This window comes from Toxorhynchites rutilus, chromosome 1, assembly GCF_029784135.1.
Source record: "Toxorhynchites rutilus septentrionalis strain SRP chromosome 1, ASM2978413v1, whole genome shotgun sequence".
NCBI classification, from domain to species: Eukaryota; Metazoa; Arthropoda; class Insecta; order Diptera; family Culicidae; genus Toxorhynchites; species Toxorhynchites rutilus.
The window spans coordinates 76,282,916-76,307,573 of NC_073744.1; the positions used below are offsets into that span (position 1 = coordinate 76,282,916).

The following is a 24,658-nucleotide window of genomic DNA, read 5'->3' on the forward strand; positions in this document are numbered from 1 at the left end:
AGACGCGGCAATACATACACACACTCTTTACAGACACACGGGCCAAAGGTTGTGCAGTCCACTAATGATTCAACAAGAGCCAAAGGTTGTACCGCTCATGACAACTCTACACGAGCTGATGATTGCGCCGGCTAGTGACCATTCTATCCTGGATTCCTCGAGTCGAGAAGACGCACCACGCTAGATATGTGGTACAGACTAGGGGGGCGTTGCTGATTAATGGTCAGCTGCATTCCAATAGGAAGTATCCCGTGTCGGGTACACGTACAGAGCATTGGAGACAGCAACATCCCAATTACGAGAACACTTGTAATACTAACCTCGAGCCGACCGCGAGTAATCGGTTACATATTACTAACATAGATAATAAGAAAAACTGTCAAAATATTGAACTCCGGCCCAGTCAGGCTAACGCCATATGAGCCTTGATAAAAATATATATTTTGGAAAAAAAATCAGATGCAAAATAATGTTTTGTCTCATAATTTACGCTTGGTGTGCGATAAAACTCAATAGAATTACGTAATTGTGGAAATAAGATGAACCTAACGGAAACAAGGGAAATAAAACCAATTCACACAGCAAGCGCAACACCGAAAGGCCATATGGTTTAGATTCAATCCACACGATTTCCTTCCGTGATCTAGGCTAGTCGATGTAATAACATTTTACAGGGAAGCTTTCGGATGTGATGAAATTAAAGTTGTTATTTTTTTCAATTGAGCATTTTTTGAAGATTTGTGTCAATAATTCTACAGATAAAAGGAAACTATTTACATACTTGGAGACTCATTGAACGGTTAGAATATCACGAGTGTTTTTTTGCGAGACGTACTTATTTATTTGATTAAAGCGATCGATACTGTTGTATCTGTCCGCTTCACTTAAGGTTTGTTTTAGTTTCCAAAGCCCAAACGTGCTGTGGCCATCCTGTCCTTCCTTTGATTTTCTTACCCTCGTTCGCAAGATTCTGAAAACGAAAAGAAATAAATCAGTATATTGCTATTGGTCAAAGGTGAAATGAACCATCTAGTATTAAATGTTTAGATAGCGGAAGTGAAGGAATATTATGTTTGATGCGGGAAATCCGTTGCGATTGTACATTATTTTCCATAACACTGAGCGATATCTTTATTTTCCTAAAGCCACTTGAGATAACAGTTTCAGTTGACTTTTCCAATCCTTTTTTTTTCATTATCTGGCTTTCGCAAGTTTCCCTTCTCAAGCTGGGAGATGCATGTAAATCCAATTTGTAGCGTATATATGCGGCAGCCTTTTTCCGCCCATAGGAAAACACAACAGTGGAATGCATTTATTTCGCTGCACACAAAGAATCCTCTAAGTATATTCCCCGGGCTTCTCAAGTTTGCCGCTCAATTAAAATATGTCAAACGATTAAGTGAACGCTGAGCAATTTGTATTATGAATGGCTAAGTGGTTTTGTACGTTCTCAGACGTAAATTATGCGCTCCGAGATGCGAGTTCAAGTGGTTTCCTTGCGTGTGTGCTTGGGAAAACATGTCAAGTGAATCCGCGGATCAATCGAGGCGCCGACTTTCGCGTCATTTCCGGATGCTGTTGGAATGAGTTGCTGGACTAAATTTGTATTTTGTACATATGGTCAGGTAAATTTAGAAATAATTCTTCTGACAGCAAGTGGATCGCGCTTCCCCTGTCATATATTATGATGATTATCATGTTCTGTGGTATGCCAAATCTTTTAATGATCTGGAATATGTTTTTTTAGAAGAATTTTCTTGAGAGCACCTTGACTTGATAAATATGATTGTCAACAAGCCATGTTGTTAACTTGACACATTCGTGGCTAATGAGTTCCACGATTAATTGTATGAGCCGATGCGTAAAGTATCTGCATAAGAAATTCCAAATATTTCTCAGCGGGCGTCAAGAGATAGCAATACGGAAAGAAACAAGATAGATTTGATGTTCGCATGCGCGTTTGCCGTTAATCATCGAAGGGCGTGGAAATGGGCGTCGACATTTTTCGCTATTTATCATGTATTGCACGGATGTTTTATGTACATTATTTGAAATAACATCTTAGCAAGACTCCGTGGCGCAACGGTAGCGCGTCTGACTCCAGATCAGAAGGTTGCGTGTTCAAATCACGTCGGGGTCAAAATTGTTGGGAAATATTTTATTTTTTTGATCGAGTTTATGTGCGGTATTTAGTGTTGGTTATCATGGTTTGTCTATTTTTTTTGAATGCTCTAGCTCAGCGCACTTGTGTCAAATCAGGTACTCAAATGTTTCCAAGCAAAAAAAAAGTCTTTTTCATGATTTACAGTAGTTTTATAGGATATTTTTATGGATTCACAAATTTTAAAGGTTTATAAAGTCCACCTTCTATGCGCTCACCATTTGAGCCAAATTGTCAAATACAGCTGGGAATCGATGTAATGTAAATTTATCTTTCTTTTCTTTCGTTTTTGAATTAGAAACTGGCTGCTGATTTGAGTAATGACACCCTCCATCAAAGTGAGCGTGAACACACATCTCCTTACATCCCATTCTTTTCCTAATGAAAATGTGTCACCCTTCTAAACTCGAGTCGACCGCGAGTAATCGGTTTCCTATTTTATTAACCATAGAATTAAGGAAACATGTTAATGTATGCTAGTAGAAATATAGTTAGGAATTTGTCTCCTTTAAACTTACTAACTGAGCCTGTAAGAATAAACGGATTAATAAAAAAACCCCTCCATCAAATGGATAGTGTCGGTTTAGATTTCATAAAGTGTCTGAATTGTAGTGTTCATTCGACAATACAATGTGAGGATCAAATAGGAATATCCAGAATTTGTTGAGAAGGAAAACATTTTTCTTGAACCGTTGAATGTGCAAACAGATTCGCAGATCCAACTCATGTACTTCTGAGCCACACAAGCGTGATTGTAAAAAGGTTGTCGGAAATGTAGTGTTCATTATGATGCTGTGGAACCAATTTAGCCGAGAACTTGAATATTGGATCAAGTGCATGGTCCCTTCTACCAGAAGTTTATTATTTCACATTTCGGTGTTATCAGTTCTTCTGGAGCAATGTGCTACGCGAAGCAGATCTTGCGCAGGATAATTTTCAAAAGGAAAGGATAACATTGTGACCAGACTCAATTCACTGGTGATTTTTTAATTAATGTTTACTTAGATAAACAAGCCAGGCGAAAGACCTTCCGGACTTGGGCTATAGCAATGGAGGAGGAAAATAGGGCGGGAATGTTGGAGTGTCTTGATCGTTTTATCGGAAATTACAGGTGCGGTAAAATCCCAAGAAATAGCCGAGATTATAGAAGAAATTCATTTCCGCTACAAGTTATCAGCATCTAACAGCGAACTGAAACGTCAATTACCAAACTGGCAAATATGGCGAATTTTAGAACTGCGAAGTATTGTTACATATATCAAGATGCCGTAGACATTTGAAGGTCGTTGAAATTACCCTAAACGATGCCAAAACTCGACTGCATTGGTATGGTACAGTTCATCGTGAAGCGAAATTTCTAAAAAACGCTCCCAAAATTTATCTTCTTACGCTCCCAAAATTTATCTTACTATGAGCAAGTTCATGGGCCCAATCGCAGAACTATTCATTGATTGATCTTCTATTCGTCTCCATACCAAATTTGGTTTCATTTGCTTGATTAGTTCTCGAGTTATGCAGAAATTTGTGTTTCATTTGTATGGCAGCCCCCCCTTAGAGAGGGGGGTGGAGAGCCTAACTACCATAGAAATATTCATTGCACCCTAAAACCTCAACATGACTAATTTGGTTCCATTTGAGTGAATAATTCTCGAGTAATGCAGAAATTTGTGTTTCATTTGTTTGGCAGCCCCTCCTTAGAGAGGAGGTGGAGAGTCTAACCATCATAGAAACATTTATTGCACCCTAAAACCTCCATATGCTTAATTTGGTTCCATTTGCTTGACTAGTTCTCGAGTTATGCAGACATGTGCGTTTCATTTGTATAGCAGCCCCCCCTTAGAGAGGGGGGTGGAGTGTCTAAGCACCATAGAAACATTTACTGCACCCTAAAACCTCAATATGCCTAATTTGGTTTCATTTGCTTGAATAACTCTCGAGTAATGTAGAAATTTGTGTTTCATTTGTATGGCAGCCACCCCCCCCCCCCACTTAGAGAGGTGGGAAGGGGTCTCAAACTATCACGAAAACCTTCCCTGGGCCCAAAAACCCCTACATACCAATTTTCATGTTGATCGTTCAGTAGTTTCCGAGTCCATAAGAATCTGACAGACAGACAGACAGACAGACAGACAGAAATCCATTTATATAAATATAGATAAATAAGTAATAAATAAGTTTTTTAGTCTAGTAAATTTGATGTTTTATTAGAAAACATAGACAAAGTCTTGATAAAAAGGTTTCATTGGAGGGATGACATCTAAGATACTCGCCCTGGGTATCGCCCGGTCACGCTACGTCACTGTATATGAATCACGTGATTAATGCATCTCGATGACCTTAATTCTGATCATGGTTTGTCCGATGCTCTGATGTTGTTCTGTGCACATGGTTACAATGGCGCGTAGCAGAAATAATGTTGAGTGCTGATCATCTTTAAAATGCCCAAGAAAAGACGATATGCTGAATAAATGCAACACATTTTTTGTTTTTTGTTTTCCTTATTTTGTTGTATTCGTCTCTTCTCGTAGATCAATATAGTGGAGAGAAACACCGGAAAATTTTTGGAAAACTCTGAAGGAAGGTCGGAAAATTCGGAAAATTGAATTCCCACATGTTCGAAAATTACATCACAATAAGCGTTGTTAGTCCATTCGATGTTTGCGGTATCGAAATTGATCTTTGTTCGTAAGTGCCGTTTGGAACCATTTGCAGAAGATTGGATTTCAAAAAAGCTGGATGTATGGGTGCCACAAGAGTTGACGCAAAAAAATCTTTTAGACCGAATCAACGCCTGCGATGCACTGCTGAAACGGAACGAACTCGACCCATTTTTGAAGAAGATGGTGACTGGTGATGAAAAGTGGATCACGTACGACAACCGAAAGCGAAAAAAGTCGTGGTCGAAGCGCGGTGAGCCGGCCCAAATCATCGCCAAGCCCGGATTGACGGCCAGGAAGGTTTTGCTGTGTGTTTGGTGGGATTGGAAGGGAATCATCTACTATGAGCTGCTCAACTATGGCCAGACCCTCAACTCGGTTCTCTACTGTGAGCAGCTTGACCGGTTGAAGCAGGCGATTGACCAGAAGCGGCCAGATATGATCAATAGGAATGGTGTTGTTTTCCACCAGGACAACGCTCGGCCTCACACATCTTTGATGACCCGCTAGAAGCTACGGAGGCTCTGATGGGATGTCCTATTGCACCCACCGTATAGTCCGGACCTCCAAGTGATTATCATCTCTTCCGGTCCATGCATAACGCTCTTGGTGATACTAAGTTGGCCTCAAAAGAGGCTTGCGAAAACTGGCTGTCTGAGTTTTTTGCAAATAAGGAGGGGGGAGTTTTATAAAGGGGGATAATGAAGTTGCCTTCTAAATGGCAACAAGTTTGCGAACAAAACGGCGCATATTTGACTTAAATTGGATAATTTTAAGTCTGTTAAATAAAGCGGCAAATTTCGATCAGAAATATGACATTTCTTTTTCCCCAATACTATATTTGCGAAGCGGATTCCCCCAAGCACATGGATTTTGAAGTCCGTGATAGAGAGTGGGGAAAATATCCCCAACTTGCATGTTTTGACAAAGTGGAAACAAGACTCGCTGGGAACAAAAATACCCCGGACTTGCATGTAGATTTGTAGAGCGGATTTCCACAGGTACATCGATTTTTATGTCTGTGTTCGGGAAACCGTAAATCGGCCCAATTAAAACTTGGCAGTTCGGGCGTTTAAATAACGCTTGACATTTTACACTTATTCAATTGTTCATTTCGTGAAAAATAATATTTTATTAATTGTGATAGACGCGTAGAAATATTTCTTATCAATTGATGCAAACATCTTTCCGATCTGTTAAGAAATGTTCGAGTTATAAGCATTCGAAATACGGGTAGGGTTAGCACACAAATCGGCAAAACAAATGTATGGAAAAAAGGAAGTTCTTCCAGTTTTCGTGAATTTAAACCGTTTAGAGATCAGCGAATTGTAATGTATAGCATATCAAACAAATCTTAGAGAATTTCCGATTCGATTGGTATGCAAATCATGAGAATTCGTTCACAGTGAAAATAGTTATTTACGTTAACTTTATTTCATAAAAACGTACCCTGTTTTTCTGATTTGGCCCCCTCCCTGAAAGACGTAGTTCTACGTCAAAAAATCGTATAAAAAATCAAAATTTCACCAGAAGTTTTTTAAAAAAAATACAATATGTATTAAAAAAAAATCAATTTTATGCGGTGGATAGGATACACATACAAATGTTTCCCTAAGAAAATAACTTAAAAACTAATGATTCCGCACGTGATCACCGTTCGTTTTCCTTTTGTTTTCCTGCTGTACGTTGTGACATATTGTTTTTTTTTGTTTGCGCATGGCTGTGCATATTGGAACTTGTTGAACTTGATGTAGAAATCATGTCATTCACAACGTATTGCATTTGATGGAAGGATGGAAAGGGATTGTCCGAGAAAAAATAGATTCAAAATTGCTCTTCTCTTACTAACTGTTGCGAACTAACTATAATTTACGCCTTAAAAACAATCTCATCGTAATGGTCCTGGATCGTGAAAGCGTGGAACGTGGACATCAATTATTGACACTCCTATACTCGCGCAAAAAATCGTAATTTGTGTGCTCTGGACTGTGTGCGGCTCTGTGATATCGCTATTGTGTATTTTCAGACGTTATTGGTATTTATTCAAAGAAGAAGATATGATTGAGTGAAAAAACTCCAGAAAATATTTGTTCTTTGGCTTTGACAGTTTCAATAGTCATTAAATTCAGCCACCTCATTGATGTATAGGAAGGGTAAAAATTAAAACACGCGTTATATATTATTTTAATTTTATTCGCTTAAATAAGCGGCTTATTCACTTGCGCAGATCATAAAACCAACCCTTCGCTCCCTTCAATAAGCTCCTACTTAAACATTAAAACAAAAAATAAACATAGCATGAGACGGGTAATTGTTTACCACCGTACCGTTTTGTCTCCAGTTCCGAACACTTCATTTTCAAATGTAAATTTACTAAACTTTAATGTTATGCATAATTGAAAACCCTGACATTCTTTGGGGTATAGGCTTCACTTTAACATCATTTACGAGTATTGACACAGCCTATAATTTATAATACTAAGCATTTGCAAAAAGTGACTGTAAAAAACAGTGATAAAATGTTTATGTAGCAAATTCCGTAAAAAACAAGCATCGTCGTTTTACGGTTTTTGTATTTGTACCAAATTTGTTTTTCTGTTCTCATGTTAACCGCTAGAAATGGTAAGAATCTACTGTAAATCAACAAACAAATGATCTTTTATGCAGAAATCTTCATTATATTGGTATTGAAATAGTGTTCGGAATTTGAGACAAAAGTCCAAAAATCGTGAAATCAAATTAATTTCGCAAAACAGTATCATTTTGAGTAATGAGACACTGTTCAATGGCCAACAAAGCTTAGGTGTTCGTAGTTTGAGACAAAACGATGCTTATTTAGTGCGATGAAATACATATCAAAGATAATAAGAAATTAAATGGACGATAACTTCATCAAAAATTAATATCTATATTGAACTTTTTCATATACCGCACAGAAAAGGAATTCATACAAAAAAGCAGTGTACAGAAACATGTCTCCCTGTACAGAAAAAAAGAACTCAATGCTGAAAAATGGCCGCTAACCACATAGAAGCACCATGGAATAAAAAAATTTACTGCCCCGAGTGAGGATCGAACTCACGACCTTAAGATTATGAGACTTACGCGCTACCGACTGCGCTATCGAGGCGGATATATGGAAGGGAGGAATGACTTGGTATCTAAATTTTCCCCTGTCAACAATTACCTCTTTTTCCCAACCGGATAGTAAAACGAAGAACTGAGAGGGTGAATTACAAAAAGGGCCGTCCTCTGCCCTGCTCACATCCCGTTAATTGACACTTGATGTTTTGTGGCAATTTTAATGATGCAATTGGGAAATCCTTTTAGCTTATTGGCCCAACATTATGGTGAGGGTGCAAATTTTCCCACCGATGCGTTCGATGGTGTCATACTTGTGCCAATGTTTGGGAACTATCGCGGTAATGTGACAAGTGCGCATAATTCAATTACGAAACATTAGCACAATTCAATGGAAGTAATAAACTCTGTTCAAGATATAAATATAAATACCGTCGATAGGAGATCTAATGCACAACGTTGCTCTGAAAACCAGAACATCCCATTCGAATAGCGGCATGCGCTGTTCGACACCAGAAACCAGATACAAAAACAATGAAGATAATGATTCAATTATGAATATTGTGGTTGAGAGGGGGCGTTGATAGACCGCGTAGCAACAGAACAAGTCTATTCCCGTAATCAAATGTGAATGGGTGGTTTTGTATCCGTGAATAGAACTTACTTGCATCATATTTTTCTGAGCTCTCCGTTCGGCGTTGATTTTCCGGGACGAAGGGACAAGTTCCGCTCGGAAATCACATGACGGATCTTGGTTGCCGTTTACTACCGCTAGGAGATGGGCAATGTAGGAGATTGCTAGCCGTAATGTTTTGATCTGGAATCAAGTGGTTTTATCAGTGCCATAGAGAGACAGCATCAAAAATATCTATTTTTAAAACGTACTTTGGATAGCTTTGTGTCATTTGGTACATTAGGAATTCGGTCCCTCAGTGAAGTGTATGCCGAGTTGATGCTCTGTGTTCGTCTCCGTTCTTTTTTGTTTGCCGTGTTGCGTCGTTTTACCACTCGCACCACTGGCATGCCGGTGCCTGTAACGATAGCCCCGTTTGCGGTCAAAGATGACACTGCTCCAATGGCTGTAGTCGTGGTGGAAGCTGCTCCGTAGTATCCTTCGTCGCATATGTAACCTGGCAAAGTTTATAATCGAATTAAATGCAAAGGTTTTATTTGTGTTTGATGTCTTATGTTTTTCAAATAAGGTATGTTCCACACGACTGATCTGCATATTGAAAACGTAGTGGATCATATAATCTTTACCACTGCTATGATTGATTGATCCTAAAAATAACATAAAATGAGTGATATAACCGCAAGATTGACATGGGATTACCACCGTTGGCTTAGTAATCATTTGTATTGATTAATTTATCGAATGAAATAATTTTCGATTTCAATCGAATTCAACATATTTGCTGCGTAAGTAAATATTTTGAACAAACGCCATGTAATGTAAGGCATCTTGGTTTTCATGGTTGTGTTAGGGAACACATGTTGGTGGGAACAAAAGTTCCACCAACTTACATGTATTTGCAATACCAATTTCCACAGGCACCTTGGTTTTGATGGCTGTGTTGGGGAACCGTAAATCGGGCCAATCAAAACCGGGCAATTGTGATAGATGTGTAGAAATATTTCCTATTAATTGATGCAAACATCTTTCCTATCTATTGAGAAATGTTCGAGTTATAAACATTCGAAATCTTTCATTTATTCCTGAATGTGAATGTATTCCGGTTAGACGTAGTTCCACGTCTAATATGTTTTCGATAGATGTTTCATATTCATATGTACTAACTTCATTTGATAATTAGGTGTGAACAGCTATATATGTCATATCAGCTTACGAAAGATAGCGTGAATAATAATAAATCGCTTCGGATCGCTTCGGGGAGAATTGGGAAGCCGCTGCGAAGACAAAAAGACTGACCAACTCTTCTTCCGACACGTCGCAAGCAAGCTGAGCGTAACATGTGCGTCGAGCTAAAAAAAAATAGTCTGACTGTCGTGTTATGAAAAAAGTAGTGACTCGCGACAATAAACAAAACTAACTTTACATGACATGGAACTACATGGAATAAATGCCATGGAGCGGTATGTCGCCAATGACGTGGGACAAGAACCCTCCCCAACGTGCAAGAGCTCGGCCCAATATAGAAATATTGGGCCATTGACAAGCAGAACCCGAAAAGGACCCCAAAAAACTGAAAGTGAGAAGCAGCTTGGTGTTTTGCGGCAAACAAAAGTGGAATGTTTTTTGTGGAGTTATGTGTAGTCTCTTGTCTACGCCGATAAGCCGCAGACGGTTGGCGCCTTGAAAAGCAACATTTTCCACGTTTGGGGACGTGCACAAATTACGTAATGCATGAACTGTGGAGGGGGAGGATGTGAGCGGGGTTGAGGTTGCGTTACTTGATGTGACATGGAGGAAGGGGGGGTAGCTGTAATCGTTACGTAACGAAATTCCATTTTTATTACTAAACTAGCTGACCCGGCAAACTTCGTCCCGCCCAAAATTATTTTTTGGATACGAATTCTTTCGAACATTCACGTTTTCTCACCGAGCAAACGTTTGTGGATTCAGTCACAGGACTCTCCATCAGTCAATCTTTACGATTTCCATTTGGTTCTTTACAATTTCCATTTACTATAAATTTCCTATTACAGGGCAACTTCGATATAACGTACCTTTCGCTTTCAAAATTGTACGTTGTATCGAATTGTACATAATATCGAAGCATAATAAAGAACTCAGAAACATAGCTCATATTACTTTATTGTGATGCTGTTTGATAGTGTTGGGTTAGGGTCACCAACTCTGCTTGGGCACCACGTTTTTGGTGTGTGAGCTTTAAGCTGCAAATAATCATTTTATTTAGCATAGCCATAACATTATTTAGTTCCCCTAAACTTTCAAATTTAGCGTAAGAAACTTCTGGAAGTGGTATGGCTTAAATTACCCTTTTAACTACGCTGATTACAATGCTAGTTTCTAGAATGCAGCTAAGTTAGTTACACAATTCTCGTATTATTCAATTGGTACTTACAATAACTAGTTTTATATTTAGATTTTACAATTTCACGGTAGAATTAGATTTAGATTTAGGAACTCAAGAAAATATATATATAATTAGAATAAGAATACATTTGTACAGCCAAACTCAATAAGCCTTCTGATGGTTCTTAATAATTCTTTTGTTCCATCTATTTATGTTCCAGGAGCGTTACATGGCATTCTTCTGTCGCCATGTCACTCGTTGACAGCTGACGCCACGTCGTAGCGTGATGCGTGTTGAGGGGTCTCGTCGTAACAGATAGAGTTAGTAAATAATGATGACAAATTTCAACTAGAAGGTGAAGTCAACCTTTTTCATGATGTTCCGCTTCATACTGTTGATTGAAGGTTGAAATAGAAAAAATGACCGCTTATTTTTAAAAAAAAACTTTTTTCCTGTAACAGTGCCCTTTTTCCAATGGGCATTCTTGTTTGTAGCTGTATGGACTATTCATATAATTTTCGTTCAGAATTTTGGAAAAATATGTTTTTGCGAAGAATCAATTTCAATTTTTAAAATATATTTTCAGCGTGCATTTTCTATGAAAGATTAAATTATTTCCTAATTTTAATAATTTCCTAACTATAATTTTGTCGATAGAAACTTTTTAAGCTAATATTTTTCGAAAAACGATAAGAATAACTAAAAACTTCAAAAAAGTTCCAACTCAAACACTATAAGAACTACATAATTTTGGTCCGACAATGAAGTAAAGGCTTTCATTAAAACATAGCAAACTCTTTTATAAAAATCATGAAACAAAATTATTTTGATAATTGAATTTTCAAAAACACATTATTTTTAAATTCTTAACGAGAATTATATCAATATTCCATACCACTGCCAACAAGTCTCCATACATTAGAAGAAGGATACTATTACTTTTTGTATTTTTTATGATAATTTAAAAATAACGTTTTTGAGAAAAAATAATTTTAATCTTTAAAATATTTTTTCAGTGTAATTTTATTTATGTATATTTTACATGTAAATTTACACAATTTCCTACAATTTTTTCTTTGACCAAAATTTTGTAAGTATTATAGTTTTTGAGTTAAAAGTCTTTTAAAAAACTAACAAAACAAACTAAATGTCAAACCGATATAGTGGTTCTCATATTTTCGTCAAAAGTGGTCATTTTGTTCTTTATTGTAAAACGATAGACAAGTATTTTTTATTTTTTCATTAGGGTGGCCATTTCCATTTTAGGGTGGTCTAAGAAACCGACTTTTTGTTCTTTTTTCGAAAAATGCCTTTTTTCAAAAATTCCTAACTATGGACCACTGAACCGATTTAGATGATCGACATATCAAATTGAAGGCAATGAGCTGAAATGAGCTTTTATTAAAAAATATTAAACTTTCAAAGAAAAATTGATTTCATTTTCGTAATTTTTGATTGTAGTCGTTTTTTGTTTTCGTGGTTTTGGACTATAGGGCGATATATTTTTTTCTGAAAAGCTGAGGATTTTTTACATATCATATCTAGATATCAGAGATGCTATTTTTTCGTTTTTGAGATATGATTTTTCAAAGTCAACCGATGGTCCGAAAAATCATTTTTGCTCTTTCATCCAAAAATGACTCTTTGCAAAAAATTTCCAAACATTTGAACTACTGAACCGATTTAGATGATCGACATATTAAATTAAAGTCAATAAGCTAACCTTCTTTGAAAAATTATCACACTTGCAGGAAAATTGGAATCTAGTCAAATAGGACTAGTCTAGTCACACAGGAATATTGAACGAAGACTTAAAACATGTTAAATTTGAAAAATAATAACTCAAAAACGAAAAAAATAATACATCTCTAATTTTCGGATATATAATGTAAAAAAACTCAGCTTTCCAGAAAAAAAAACATAAAAAAATATTGCGCCCTCTATCTTCAACCGAGAAAACTATGAAAAACTGACTCAATCAATAATTACAAGAACGAAAATCCATATTCTTCACGAAGTAATATTTTTTCAAAGAAAACTCATAAGCTTCAATTTCATATGCCCATCATCAATCGGTCTAGTAGTTCAAAAGTTATGAATTTTTGTGGTGGAAAAAATGGGGAATCATTGAACCATCGGCTAACTTTGAAAACTCATAACTCAAAAACTAAAAAAAACATCTCTGGTATCGAGATGTTTTATGTGAAAAATCCTCAGCTATCAAGAAAAAATAGAAAAATTTAGCGCCCTCTAGTCCAAAGCCATCAAAACAATAAAAAAAACGACTACAATCAATAATTACGAAAATGAAATCCATTTTTTACAAAGTAATATTTTTGAATGAAAGGCTAGCTCATTGCCTTTAATTTGATATTCTAAACTAAACGATTATCTAAACAGGTTCAGTGGTTTAAAAGTTATGAATTTAAAAAAAAAGGAATATTAGGAATAAAAACGAAAAAGTTGATTTTTTGGACCACCCTAAAATGGAAATGGTCACCCTAATGAAAAAATAAAAAAAATATACGGGTCTAATGTTTTGCGATAAAGAACAACTTTATCACTTTTGACGAAAATCTGAGAACCACTCTATCGGTTTGACATGGAATGGCTGATATATGACAGTGAATAGCCCGAAATCAATTCAATGCGGAAAGCCGAGATTGTAAAAATAAATTATTTGTTTTCGTTCGACTCATTTCATTCATCACATTCAAATGAGAAAGAATCGCTTTCATTTGACAATGAACCCTTTCGAATCTCAGTTGACGAGGTTTATTAAATTCAAACGTTCGAGCAATGCTTCCTTTGGTGGCGAATGGTATGCTTTATCATTTTCGTCTATTTCTTTCGATTGAGATTGAATTTTCACCGCGCTGATTCAGAACACTAATTTTTTTTTCTTTCATCAACAACTAAAAAACACGAATTACACAAATTACAACACTTATTTAATTACTTATTAAACACTTATTAAAATTATTATAACACATTCAAAAAAGTAAGTAAACCGCATTTAGTATACCACACCTTATCGCGGATATACGACCGAGGAAGCCATATCCCAGAGATCGTATTCAAATAAAAATGGTAAGGAGTTATCTTCCGAGTTATTTATCCAGTTTGTCATTTATCTACAGTGACTCAAGCTCGTAATCGTACCCCACCATGCAGATATTTTTCCACTACTTTTGAAAGTCGAAAATAAGCATTCGAAACAATCTATTAAGATAATGATAAAAACATCATTTTAAAGCTTAAACCTTCAGCTTTTGGAATGTTTTACGAACATATTGTTATCTTGGTATGTGTAGATGTAGTGGACAAAAATGTCAAGAGAAGGTTTAAGCTTTAAAATGTTGTATATATCATTATCTTAATAGAATTTTTCGAATGCTTATTTTCGACCTTCGAAAGTAGTGGAAAAAGATCTGCATGGTGGGTTACGATTAGTGACTCAAACTATGTGCCTAACAAAAAAATAGGTTAGTTTATCACTTTTTCAAAAAGTGCCAAAAGCAGTTTTTTGTAATGTTTTGCAGTACTTCTGCAAATATTGCAGTAAGTTGTAATGTTTCCAAGCAAATTTATAGGCTAATGTATACCACAATTCATGTGACACTTGATTAACGCGTTGAGTGCCACGCGGTTTTATAGCGATTTTATATCGTCAGGCCACGCGAGAATATACGATGCGAAGTACAGCGAGTACAGCAATGCGAAGCGCAATACTGGAAAATTTGAATTCATTCGATGGAAATTTTTGAACATATTAGGACAATTGTTTTTGAAAATTCCTTCGAAAAAAAATTAAATTAATTTCTACATTTATCATCATATTTTATACTGTCAGTCACCGGTGACTGACGTGGCCTGAACGGAAAGCACGGTGTCAGGTACCGATGACTGATGTGGCAGTCAACATGTTAATTAACGCAGCTTGAGCTTATAAACAAATATTCTGAAGACATCAAAACGATTGTTCATACATTTTTCGAGTTATTAATTTATTGCACCAAATTTTACTACCTGGTCCACAGTGCAATGTTGGTATTTACCGCAAATTATAGCTGAACTTGACATATCTGATGGCGATCTTAGGTGATCGTGTAGAACAAAAAAGAATGAATATTGATATAGTAACAGTAATTTACAAACGAGTAAGATAATCTACAGGATCATCACATGATTAAAACAACCAAACTAAAAAAGTTTCCCATACTCACTGGTTTTCTCATAACCGACGGGGCAATACACCGGCTGGCCGTGGTGATGGTGATGATACTGGTTCGCAAACGGAGACGATCCCTCCGGACCGGACTGCGAGGATAGTACATTCTGTGTAGGTGAATATTCGCCCCGGTTTTCCAGCGACTCGCTGGAGCTGCACGGCGATCCCCAGTAGCCTTCCTCATCCAGGGGTAACACGTGAGTAGTGCCTGCGGGATCACAAAAGAAGAAAGAAAAATAAATCTTCGGGAAAAGGCCATAATTTGTACTTTCTTCCTCGGAAGCGTGCTATGTATCGTATCATAATGATTTGTTTATGAACTGACTGCACTGTGTGTAATACACACCAAAAAAACAACTCCGTAGCCGGAGGGCGGATGGAGCAATGAACAAACTTTTTTGTCTGTTTACGCCATGATGTTTAGCTAAACAAACCGGGGCGAGAGGTGAAGCACTTGACAGGAACACATTGGAAATGAACAAGGACTGTCTTCTGCGGGGAAGAATTTAAGGATGCTGATTTTGCGCACGTTGCACTCGTTATTACGCATGGGAATTGATATTCCCATTTGTCGTGTTTACATATTAAACGATGTGTCACTTCCGCATTGAATCCTTTCTAGACGATCGCAGTTGTTTATTGAGAACGAAACGATGCTGAACTGTGCGATGTTTGGATGAGTGATAATAATTTAGTACTATTGTAGGCAGGAAATGAGAAAAAGTGTTGAAAGTACATTAAACAAAAGTGCACCCTGTAGGGAATTCGTTCATTGTTCTACTTACATCGTTTGGATAATACTATGATCATTGTAATTTGCGTACAGTTTCAATGAAAACCATACATTTCGCCACGAAAGCCTTGACCCCGAAATACGCTGCGATTCAACTCGTCAGTTCTACTTCCACAGCAAGGTAATCGCGTGAGTGAACCATGTCAACTAACACATCTGACAGCCAGCACACTCCGCTTTCTTCATTATCCGGAAAAAACGTAAATTGTAATAAAAAACGTTCCGTCAAGATGTTCATGTAAACAGACTAGACCATTTTATTACACCTTTCGGGTCTAAAAATAACATACATCGCGGCGTTCAAAATTACGAAGTTGCGTGATACACCCTCATTTGGTTACATGTGTTTACTATGCAACGATTTCATGTATATACTATCAAAGCATATTTTAAGAGTTTTACTACTGGTTAAGATAAACAAAATCTCGGTTGCAATAGTGGAGGGTGACGTGCACTTGATATGATATGTTGGAGGATGTTTGTTTATTTTTGAACTGGCCGAACTCAATCGTGTTCAATTGCAGTTCTTGATTTACGTGCTTACGCTTTATAATGTCAAAAATTGCTTTTTGCTTGAAATCCATGCATCAATGTCCTTCAAATGTCAAGTAACGTTAGTGCACCTTTTTTATATAATATTGTACATAAAAATGACATTTTCTTATAACCTAGCATCGGTGGTTCAGTGGTAGAATGCTCGCCTGCCACGCGGGCGGCCCGGGTTCGATTCCCGGCCGATGCAATTGATTTTTTTCTTTAATTTTTTTATGATTTTATCTATTAACCAGGATTAGGCGATCTTGGATCGATTTTCAGAGGATCGATCTTTTCCATTTCGATTTCTGATTTTTTGGATCGATTCTTTGTATCCGAAAAAGTCGAAAAGATCGATCTTTTTCTTGCGATCTTAGAGTTTTTTTTCAATGTACATCGATTTCAATCTCACCACCTGACAAATTTTATGAACATAATCTTTCATAATCTTTCATCGATCTTTTTCTTGCGATCTTTTCGATCTTAGAGTTTTGACGTAGGATTACGTCTTTCGGGAACATATTGGGGTACAAATTGAAAATCGAGCGCACCGTGAAAATTGTCCAATTTCAAATGCTTATTGCTCAGTCATTTAATGATGGATTAATGAGATTTTTGCGTCAATCAATTTCGGCACTCCATAACAATTTTTTACATTAAATAAAATAGTATATGTCATGAAACTAACTATCGAACAATTGAAAAATCTCAACCCTTATCTTAACGGAAATACCTACTTCTGATTGGTCGAAATCTACGACACATGCGGCGAGTCCCTAACAGAGACATCAAAACCAAGCTGCCTGGGGGAAATCGGAATTGCAAACGCATGAAAGTAGGGGGAGCTTTTGATCCCATCGAAATGTGTTCCCTTACAGAGACATTAAAACCAAGCTGCCTGGGGGAAATCGATATTGCAGATACATGAAAGTAGGGGGAACTTTTTTCCCACTGACATGTATTCCCTAACAGAGATTTCAAGTCCAAGGTGTCTGAGGGTAATCAGCATGTAAATACCCTCGTGGCCGATAGTTTAACTAACGACGCGCACAAATGGATAGTGCTCATTGTAACTAGTGTGGGCATCGCTGATTGCATACGTGCTGGCGAATAAGTTGGGAGCGATGAACGAGTGTTTTTTTTTGTTATTTTCGTTCCAATAAGAATATTTCGATGGGTTGATTGATGAATGATGTTTCAATGAACTGAATAGAACTTATGCTTGATAGAATTAAATAAAATTTGAATTTGTAATTTTTATGTTGGTTGCTTCGCGAAATTTCATATCAATGACCGATCATGTATTGTAAAATTTTTAGCACAACTGTAAGAGTAAAATTGTATATGGTAACTATTGTGTTAAAATGACTTGAAATATGAAACGATTTTTTTTTCTCCCAAGGAAAGTTCATGCGACGAGCAAAATTGGAAAAATGAAGGAATATTCGAAAAAGTGATTTCACATATGCTCTACATATCGTATTGGGTGCTGTTAGCCTAATTGAAATTTGCATTGAGGCAAGTAGCATCGTGTTCCGTTGGGTTTAAAGCGAAAAGGAAATGGGTTGTATAAACACTCAGAAAATTAAAAAAAAAATAAATGAAATTACCTTTTCCATTTCAAATATATTTTCTCTATACTAAAGTAACTCTTCATTTCTGGTGAGAAAACTTGTGTTCGATAATGATAATTATCTTATATTACATTGATGAGCTTTTTTTTTCTTAATTCCATCTATACATAACATAGGAGCCATCTCGTCCAGGACCACAGAGGGCGGCTTTAGTACGTGATACGCACCATCTAATGACTAATCACCATCTTTTTAGCATTATCACTCGGTTATGGACACTGGTGGAGTGAACAAACAATACCTAACAACCAGATAAAACGGACCCAAATCATTATCGAAGAGTTTAACAATGTAATTCTTCAAACATATCAAAAATCAGCATGCAGCAGATAGCCTAACGGAATCCTACGTCAACTATGCGGTCGTGTCTTGGACACAACCCTCCTGTGACTTTTTTTTTCAATGTACATCGATTTCAATCTCACCACCTGACAAATTTTATGAACATAATATCAACATTTGGATAGCTTTCGAGGATTTCAAATTTGTGATAGTGAATAGGATTGAGCTATCTAAGATCGATATTTAGAAGATCGGTCTTTTTCTTTCCAATTTACGATTTTTCGGATTGATTCTTCCTACTCCAAATTAAATTGCGAAAATCGATCTTTTCTTTGCTATTTTTCCAATCTTTTTGACCGTAGAAAATTTTTTGGAAATTTGTTTTTTTGTGAACATTGATTCTCACCAAAATCCACAAATTTCATAAACTTCATAAATTCGTTTGTATTGATTAAATTCTTGATTGAATGAAACAGTTTCCAAATTCAATTGAGTTCAATATATTTGCTCTGTGAGTGAAAAAAATGAACAAATGCCGTGTAAAGTCAATTCATTTATTGTGATTGATTGTTCTTCGTTACAAGTAAATTTAATTACGGACCTTTTACGTTTGGTATGATGACTAGAACAAAATATATGTACGGAAGAATTATCAAACGTTTGATGAACCAGCCTAAGGCTGAAAATCTTTCCAATAAAGACAACAAAAAAATTATCAAACGATTATTTTATTTTACATTTTCCTCTGAAGTTTACATCCCAAAAGTGTACATACTTCTCGAATCTCGAATTTGCTTGAAACTGGGAAGTTCATTCGCTTCTAGTGTCTGCACGATTTTCCCAGGTTCCTAAGTTTAGAAGATCATGTTAGGACAGACATATTCCACTCTGCACAAAGGCAAGAGAGGACAAAAGGCACCTAGAACAAAATATATGTACGGACAAAAGGCACCTTGGTTTAGAAATCTCTATTAGGGAACACATTTCGGTGGGAACAAAAGCTCCCCCTACTTTCGTGTGTTCTTCTTCTTCTTTTTGGCTTTAAGAGGGTTTAAAATTTACAGTTCACTCGCCTCCAAGCCCTTTCGTGTGTTTGCAATGCCGATTTCGCTTGGTTTTAAAGTCTGTGTTAGGGAACATTTTTCGATGAGAACAAAAGTCCCCCTACTTTCATGTATTTACAATGCCGATTTCCCCAAGGCTGCTTGGTTTTGATGGCTGTGTTAGGGAAAACGTAAATCTAGCCAATCAAAACGATGCAGTTAGGGCGTTTAGATAACGCCTAATATTTTACAGTTATTCAATTGTTTTCTAATGAAAAACAACATTTTGTTAGTTGCGATAGATGCGTAGAAATATTCCCTCTCAAGTGATGCAAACATCTCTCCTATCCAGTACGAAATGTTCCAGCTATAAGCATTCGAAATCTTTCATTTTTTCCTGCATGTTCTGTGTTGTTTAGGTTTTCATTTTACCCTCCATATGTTCCGGTTAGACGTAGTCCCACGTCAAAAGTAAATATTCACATTGGCATTCGATTTTTCAAAGATCCCTGCGCCGTTTAGAAAATTGATCCATCAAGATCGATCTTTTTCTAAAGATCGCCCAATCCTACTATTAACACGTTGAGCCCCGAACTGTTTTTGCTACGCCTTTCATTCAATCTGCATCAAAAGCATTTCAACAATATCAGTGTCGGTTCCCGCTCCCATAGATATTTATAAATGGAAAATAGTCAGATATTCGTCTAAAAAGTCAGTCACATATCGTAAAACATCCGAAAACACAACGTTTTTATTATAGGGTAAAGTAGGTAAAGACGGACACTGCTGGTAAGATGGACACTTTTAATATTTCATTAACAAAAATTTTTTGAAATATTTTAGTTATGCAAATACTTTCAATAAAGTGTATCAATACTTTCGAGACACACTGTTGATTTCCAGCGAGTGAACTGTCAAGAAGCTTGTAAACAAAACAAAAATTATCTTCGCGGGTGCACCATTCGATGTAATTTTTACTCCGTAGAAAATAGCGAAAAGTTCGTGATTTTTTGTGTTCCTCCAACGGGTAAGTGTTTATTTAGTTCATCATTTACTATCCTGTGATAAATCAGAGGTTTTTCAACGCTTATAGGAAGAGCTACGGTCATTCAGAACAAAAGCTGCCAGTTCGGGCAAGACGGACACATTAAGGTAAGGAAAGACGGACACTAGTATTTTCCTAGGGTATTTAACAAAACTTTTTGGTTTTACTATAAAGAGGCCTACAAATTACAAGCGCAAGAGTAACCGGCAGTCATGGACCGCTCAGCAGTTGGAACAAGCCATTAAGGCTGTAAAAAGTGGATCGCCGGTGAAGACAACAGCAAGAAGTTACGCAATTCCAAGATCCACACTGATTCGCCACCTCACAAGTCCAACTGTATCAACTCGGCTAGGACCTCTTGATTCCTTATTCAATCCTGAACAAGAAGAGGAGCTGGTACAACATCTGTTGGATTTGGAAAAGAGGTTCTATGGAATAACGATGACTAATGTTCGAAAGCTTGCTTTTGATCTGGCCGAAAAAAAGTCACAGGAGGGTTGTGTCCAAGACACGACCGCATAGTTGACGTAGGATTCCGTTAGGCTATCTGCTGCATGCTGATTTTTGATATGTTTGAAGAATTACATTGTTAAACTCTTCGATAATGATTTGGGTCCGTTTTATCTGGTTGTTAGGTATTGTTTGTTCACTCCACCAGTGTCCATAACCGAGTGATAATGCTAAAAAGATGGTGATTAGTCATTAGATGGTGCGTATCACGTACTAAAGCCGCCCTCTGTGGTCCTGGACGAGATGGCTCCTATGTTATGTATAGATGGAATTAAGAAAAAAAAGCTCATCAATGTAATATAAGATAATTATCATTATCGAACACAAGTTTTCTCACCAGAAATGAAGAGTTACTTTAGTATAGAGAAAATATATTTGAAATGGAAAAGGTAATTTCATTTATTTTTTTTTTTAATTTTCTGAGTGTTTATACAACCCATTTCCTTTTCGCTTTAAACCCAACGGAACACGATGCTACTTGCCTCAATGCAAATTTCAATTAGGCTAACAGCACCCAATACGATATGTAGAGCATATGTGAAATCACTTTTTCGAATATTCCTTCATTTTTCCAATTTTGCTCGTCGCATGAACTTTCCTTGGGAGAAAAAAAAATCGTTTCATATTTCAAGTCATTTTAACACAATAGTTACCATATACAATTTTACTCTTACAGTTGTGCTAAAAATTTTACAATACATGATCGGTCATTGATATGAAATTTCGCGAAGCAACCAACATAAAAATTACAAATTCAAATTTTATTTAATTCTATCAAGCATAAGTTCTATTCAGTTCATTGAAACATCATTCATCAATCAACCCATCGAAATATTCTTATTGGAACGAAAATAACAAAAAAAAAACACTCGTTCATCGCTCCCAACTTATTCGCCAGCACGTATGCAATCAGCGATGCCCACACTAGTTACAATGAGCACTATCCATTTGTGCCCGTCGTTAGTTAAACTATCGGCCACGAGGGTATTTACATGCTGATTACCCTCAGACACCTTGGACTTGAAATCTCTGTTAGGGAATACATGTCAGTGGGAAAAAAGTTCCCCCTACTTTCATGTATCTGCAATATCGATTTCCCCCAGGCAGCTTGGTTTTAATGTCTCTGTAAGGGAACACATTTCGATGGGATCAAAAGCTCCCCCTACTTTCATGCGTTTGCAATTCCGATTTCCCCCAGGCAGCTTGGTTTTGATGTCTCTGTTAGGGACTCGCCGCATGTGTCGTAGATTTCGACCAATCAGAAGTAGGTATTTCCGTTAAGATAAGGGTTGAGATTTTTCAATTGTTCGATAGTTAGTTTCATGACATATACTATTTTATTCAATGTAAAAAATTGTTATGGAGTGCCGAAATTGATTGACGCAAAAATCTCATTAATCCATCATTAAATGACTGAGCAATAAGCATTTGAAATTGGACAATTTTCACGGTGCGCTCGATTTTCTATTTTCAATTTGTACCCCAATATGTTCCCGAAAGACGTAATCCTACGTCAAAATGGATTGCCACACCCGTTCAACAAGTCTACCAAGATGGCTGGAACAGCTTGGCTAAGCAATTTTCTGAAACGAAATCCCAAATTGTCGTTCCGTAAACCTGAAGCTACCTCTGCCGCCCGAGCCAGAGGCTTCAATAAACCTGTAATAATAAACCTGTTGCCTGTAATGCATCGGGTTACATGACAGTCGAAATATTCAATGAGTGGTTCGATCACTTTTTGGAGCATGTAAAACCTTCTGAAGACAGTCCTGTCTTGCTCATAATTGATGGCCACTCGTCGCACACGAAGAACCTAGCTTTTACCGAGAAAGCTAGAGCTAACTTTGTTAAGGTTCTAGTTTTACCACCTCACACTAGCAACAAACTTCAACCGCTTGATGTATCCTTTATGGCACCTTTCAAGACGTACTAGAGCATTTCCTACAACAGAATCCAGGTAAAGTCGTCAGCCAATATGACGTTGCCGAGCTCATGATTCCTGCATTCATCAAGGCGTCTACTACGGAAATTGCTGAGAATGGGTTCGAAAAAACAGGAATTTGGCCATTTGATCGCAATATTTTTTCCGATGATGACTTTGCCCCGGCCACGGTGACTGATCAACCCGATCCTGAGATTCTTCTTGAAGAAGAGACGTTTCGATTGTATCTTGAAGGTGCGCCTAGTCAATCGACCGTAAATCGCATTTCCTGTGAGGATAAAGAAGTTCAAGTGCTTCCCGAAGACATCATGGCTGATTTCGCAGAACCGGACAGCATCTCAACGGCCAATAACCCAGTGTTTGAAATATCTCCGTCGATCATACTTCCGTTACCGAAAATGGTCACCCCGAGAGTCACGAAGAGAAAACGCCAAGCAGAAAAGGCAGCTGACATAACGTCTGCTCAAAACGCTGACACTTTGAAGAAGACGAAAGCATCGAAAGACATTAAATCCATCAAAAAAGAACAAAAACAACGCTCTTCGAAGAAGCCTAAGCAAAATAAGGGCAAAGGGGACACCTCATCTGATAATCTATGCGAGAAATGCGGAAGCCAGTTTTCTGATTCAGATTTCGGGACAGGTTGGACAATATGCTTACAATGCCTTTCATGGTTCCACGCTGAATGCTAAACTATTTGTCAGAACTGCTCTTGATTCTTCTTTTTTTCTTGTTTTTTTATTCCCACTGAAAATTGAATTAATTTAAATACTCAAATGAACTTAAACCATCGATGAATTGTTTTTAATGCTTTATAAATAAACTTTCGTTTTGAAATATTTTCAAGTGTATTAAACTTTACAAATGAATTATCGTCTTCCTAGGAGGTCATTTAAAATATGCGTGGACAGGTTGTTGGCTATTTCAGATCCTGTTCCTTCCTTTGCGAGGATAATGGCCCGCAAAAATCCAGAAATTTTTGCATGGAGTGTATGTATTTGACCTCTTCTGTCGTTCCCTTCCAAGGATGAAACTGTCCACGAACAACATGAGTAGCCTTTCGAATCGTAGCGTAATTCAAGAACACTCCCCAATACTGAAATCACTAAAATACGTACAAAAACTACAACTTTTCCGTAAGTGTCCATCTTTCCCACCTTAGTGTCCGTCTTACCCATTCCAGATGACCGTCTTTCTCGACCATGTGAAGAAATAGTATTTCGATGCATTTCTTTCAATTACCCAGAATACATCAATGTTGGAATAAATTTACTAGTATCAACGGTAATTATGATAGAAAAGGACCTGAAGTTTCAATTTGTACAACAACTGCGATCATGAAAGCTATATATGTGTAAAAATTGAGATTACACCTTAGGGTGTCCGTCTTTACCTACTTTCCCCTACTTCCTTATTTTGTTACTGTCAGTTCCAGTGATCATAGTTTAGCAAAGTTTCTCGCTCCATTGTGGAAGCTACCTTACTTTTCAACTTCTTTTTGATACCCGAGCAGATAACATATGCGGACACGCCTTCAAATCTCACCTAGTAACAAACTATAGTCACGCCATTCGCCTACGGGGATGCAGTGACTTGAGCAATCTCACCTCATTCGCCGCGCGGAATAAAGGGGAATGTTTATACCTAGTATAGTCATAAATTCTGATACACGGAGTATTGGCCACAAAATCAACCAACCAAATCATCTTTCTATAAAATTTCTTGCAATGTTTTATCCAGTTGCTC

General features: G+C 37.1%; 1 protein-coding gene, 1 long non-coding RNA gene and 3 other non-coding genes across 5 annotated transcripts in view; 3 read left to right on the forward strand and 2 right to left on the reverse strand.

The window, feature by feature from the left end:
• Positions 1-748: 748 nt before the first annotated feature.
• Positions 749-24,658, reverse strand: part of LOC129761713 (heart- and neural crest derivatives-expressed protein 2) — a 31,398-nt gene continuing 7,488 nt past the window's right edge. Inside the window, exons 2-5 of the mRNA XM_055759452.1 lie at positions 15,125-15,337; positions 8,785-9,029; positions 8,564-8,716; positions 749-970 (exon numbers count right to left, since the gene is read on the reverse strand). Of these exons, the coding sequence (XP_055615427.1) occupies positions 881-970; positions 8,564-8,716; positions 8,785-9,029; positions 15,125-15,337 (701 nt within the window). The 3' untranslated portion in view covers positions 749-880. The remainder of the gene's footprint in view (positions 971-8,563; positions 8,717-8,784; positions 9,030-15,124; positions 15,338-24,658) is intronic.
• On the forward strand, positions 2,069-2,140 carry Trnaw-cca (transfer RNA tryptophan (anticodon CCA)). The gene has a single exon. It is a non-coding gene; the product is annotated as a tRNA-Trp (tRNA).
• Trnam-cau (transfer RNA methionine (anticodon CAU)) lies at positions 7,876-7,948 on the reverse strand. The gene has a single exon. It is a non-coding gene; the product is annotated as a tRNA-Met (tRNA).
• On the forward strand, positions 16,594-16,664 carry Trnag-gcc (transfer RNA glycine (anticodon GCC)). The gene has a single exon. It is a non-coding gene; the product is annotated as a tRNA-Gly (tRNA).
• On the forward strand, positions 20,382-21,350 carry LOC129761714 (uncharacterized). The gene is made up of 3 exons (XR_008740458.1): positions 20,382-20,442; positions 20,489-20,567; positions 20,635-21,350. It is a non-coding gene; the product is annotated as an uncharacterized LOC129761714 (long non-coding RNA).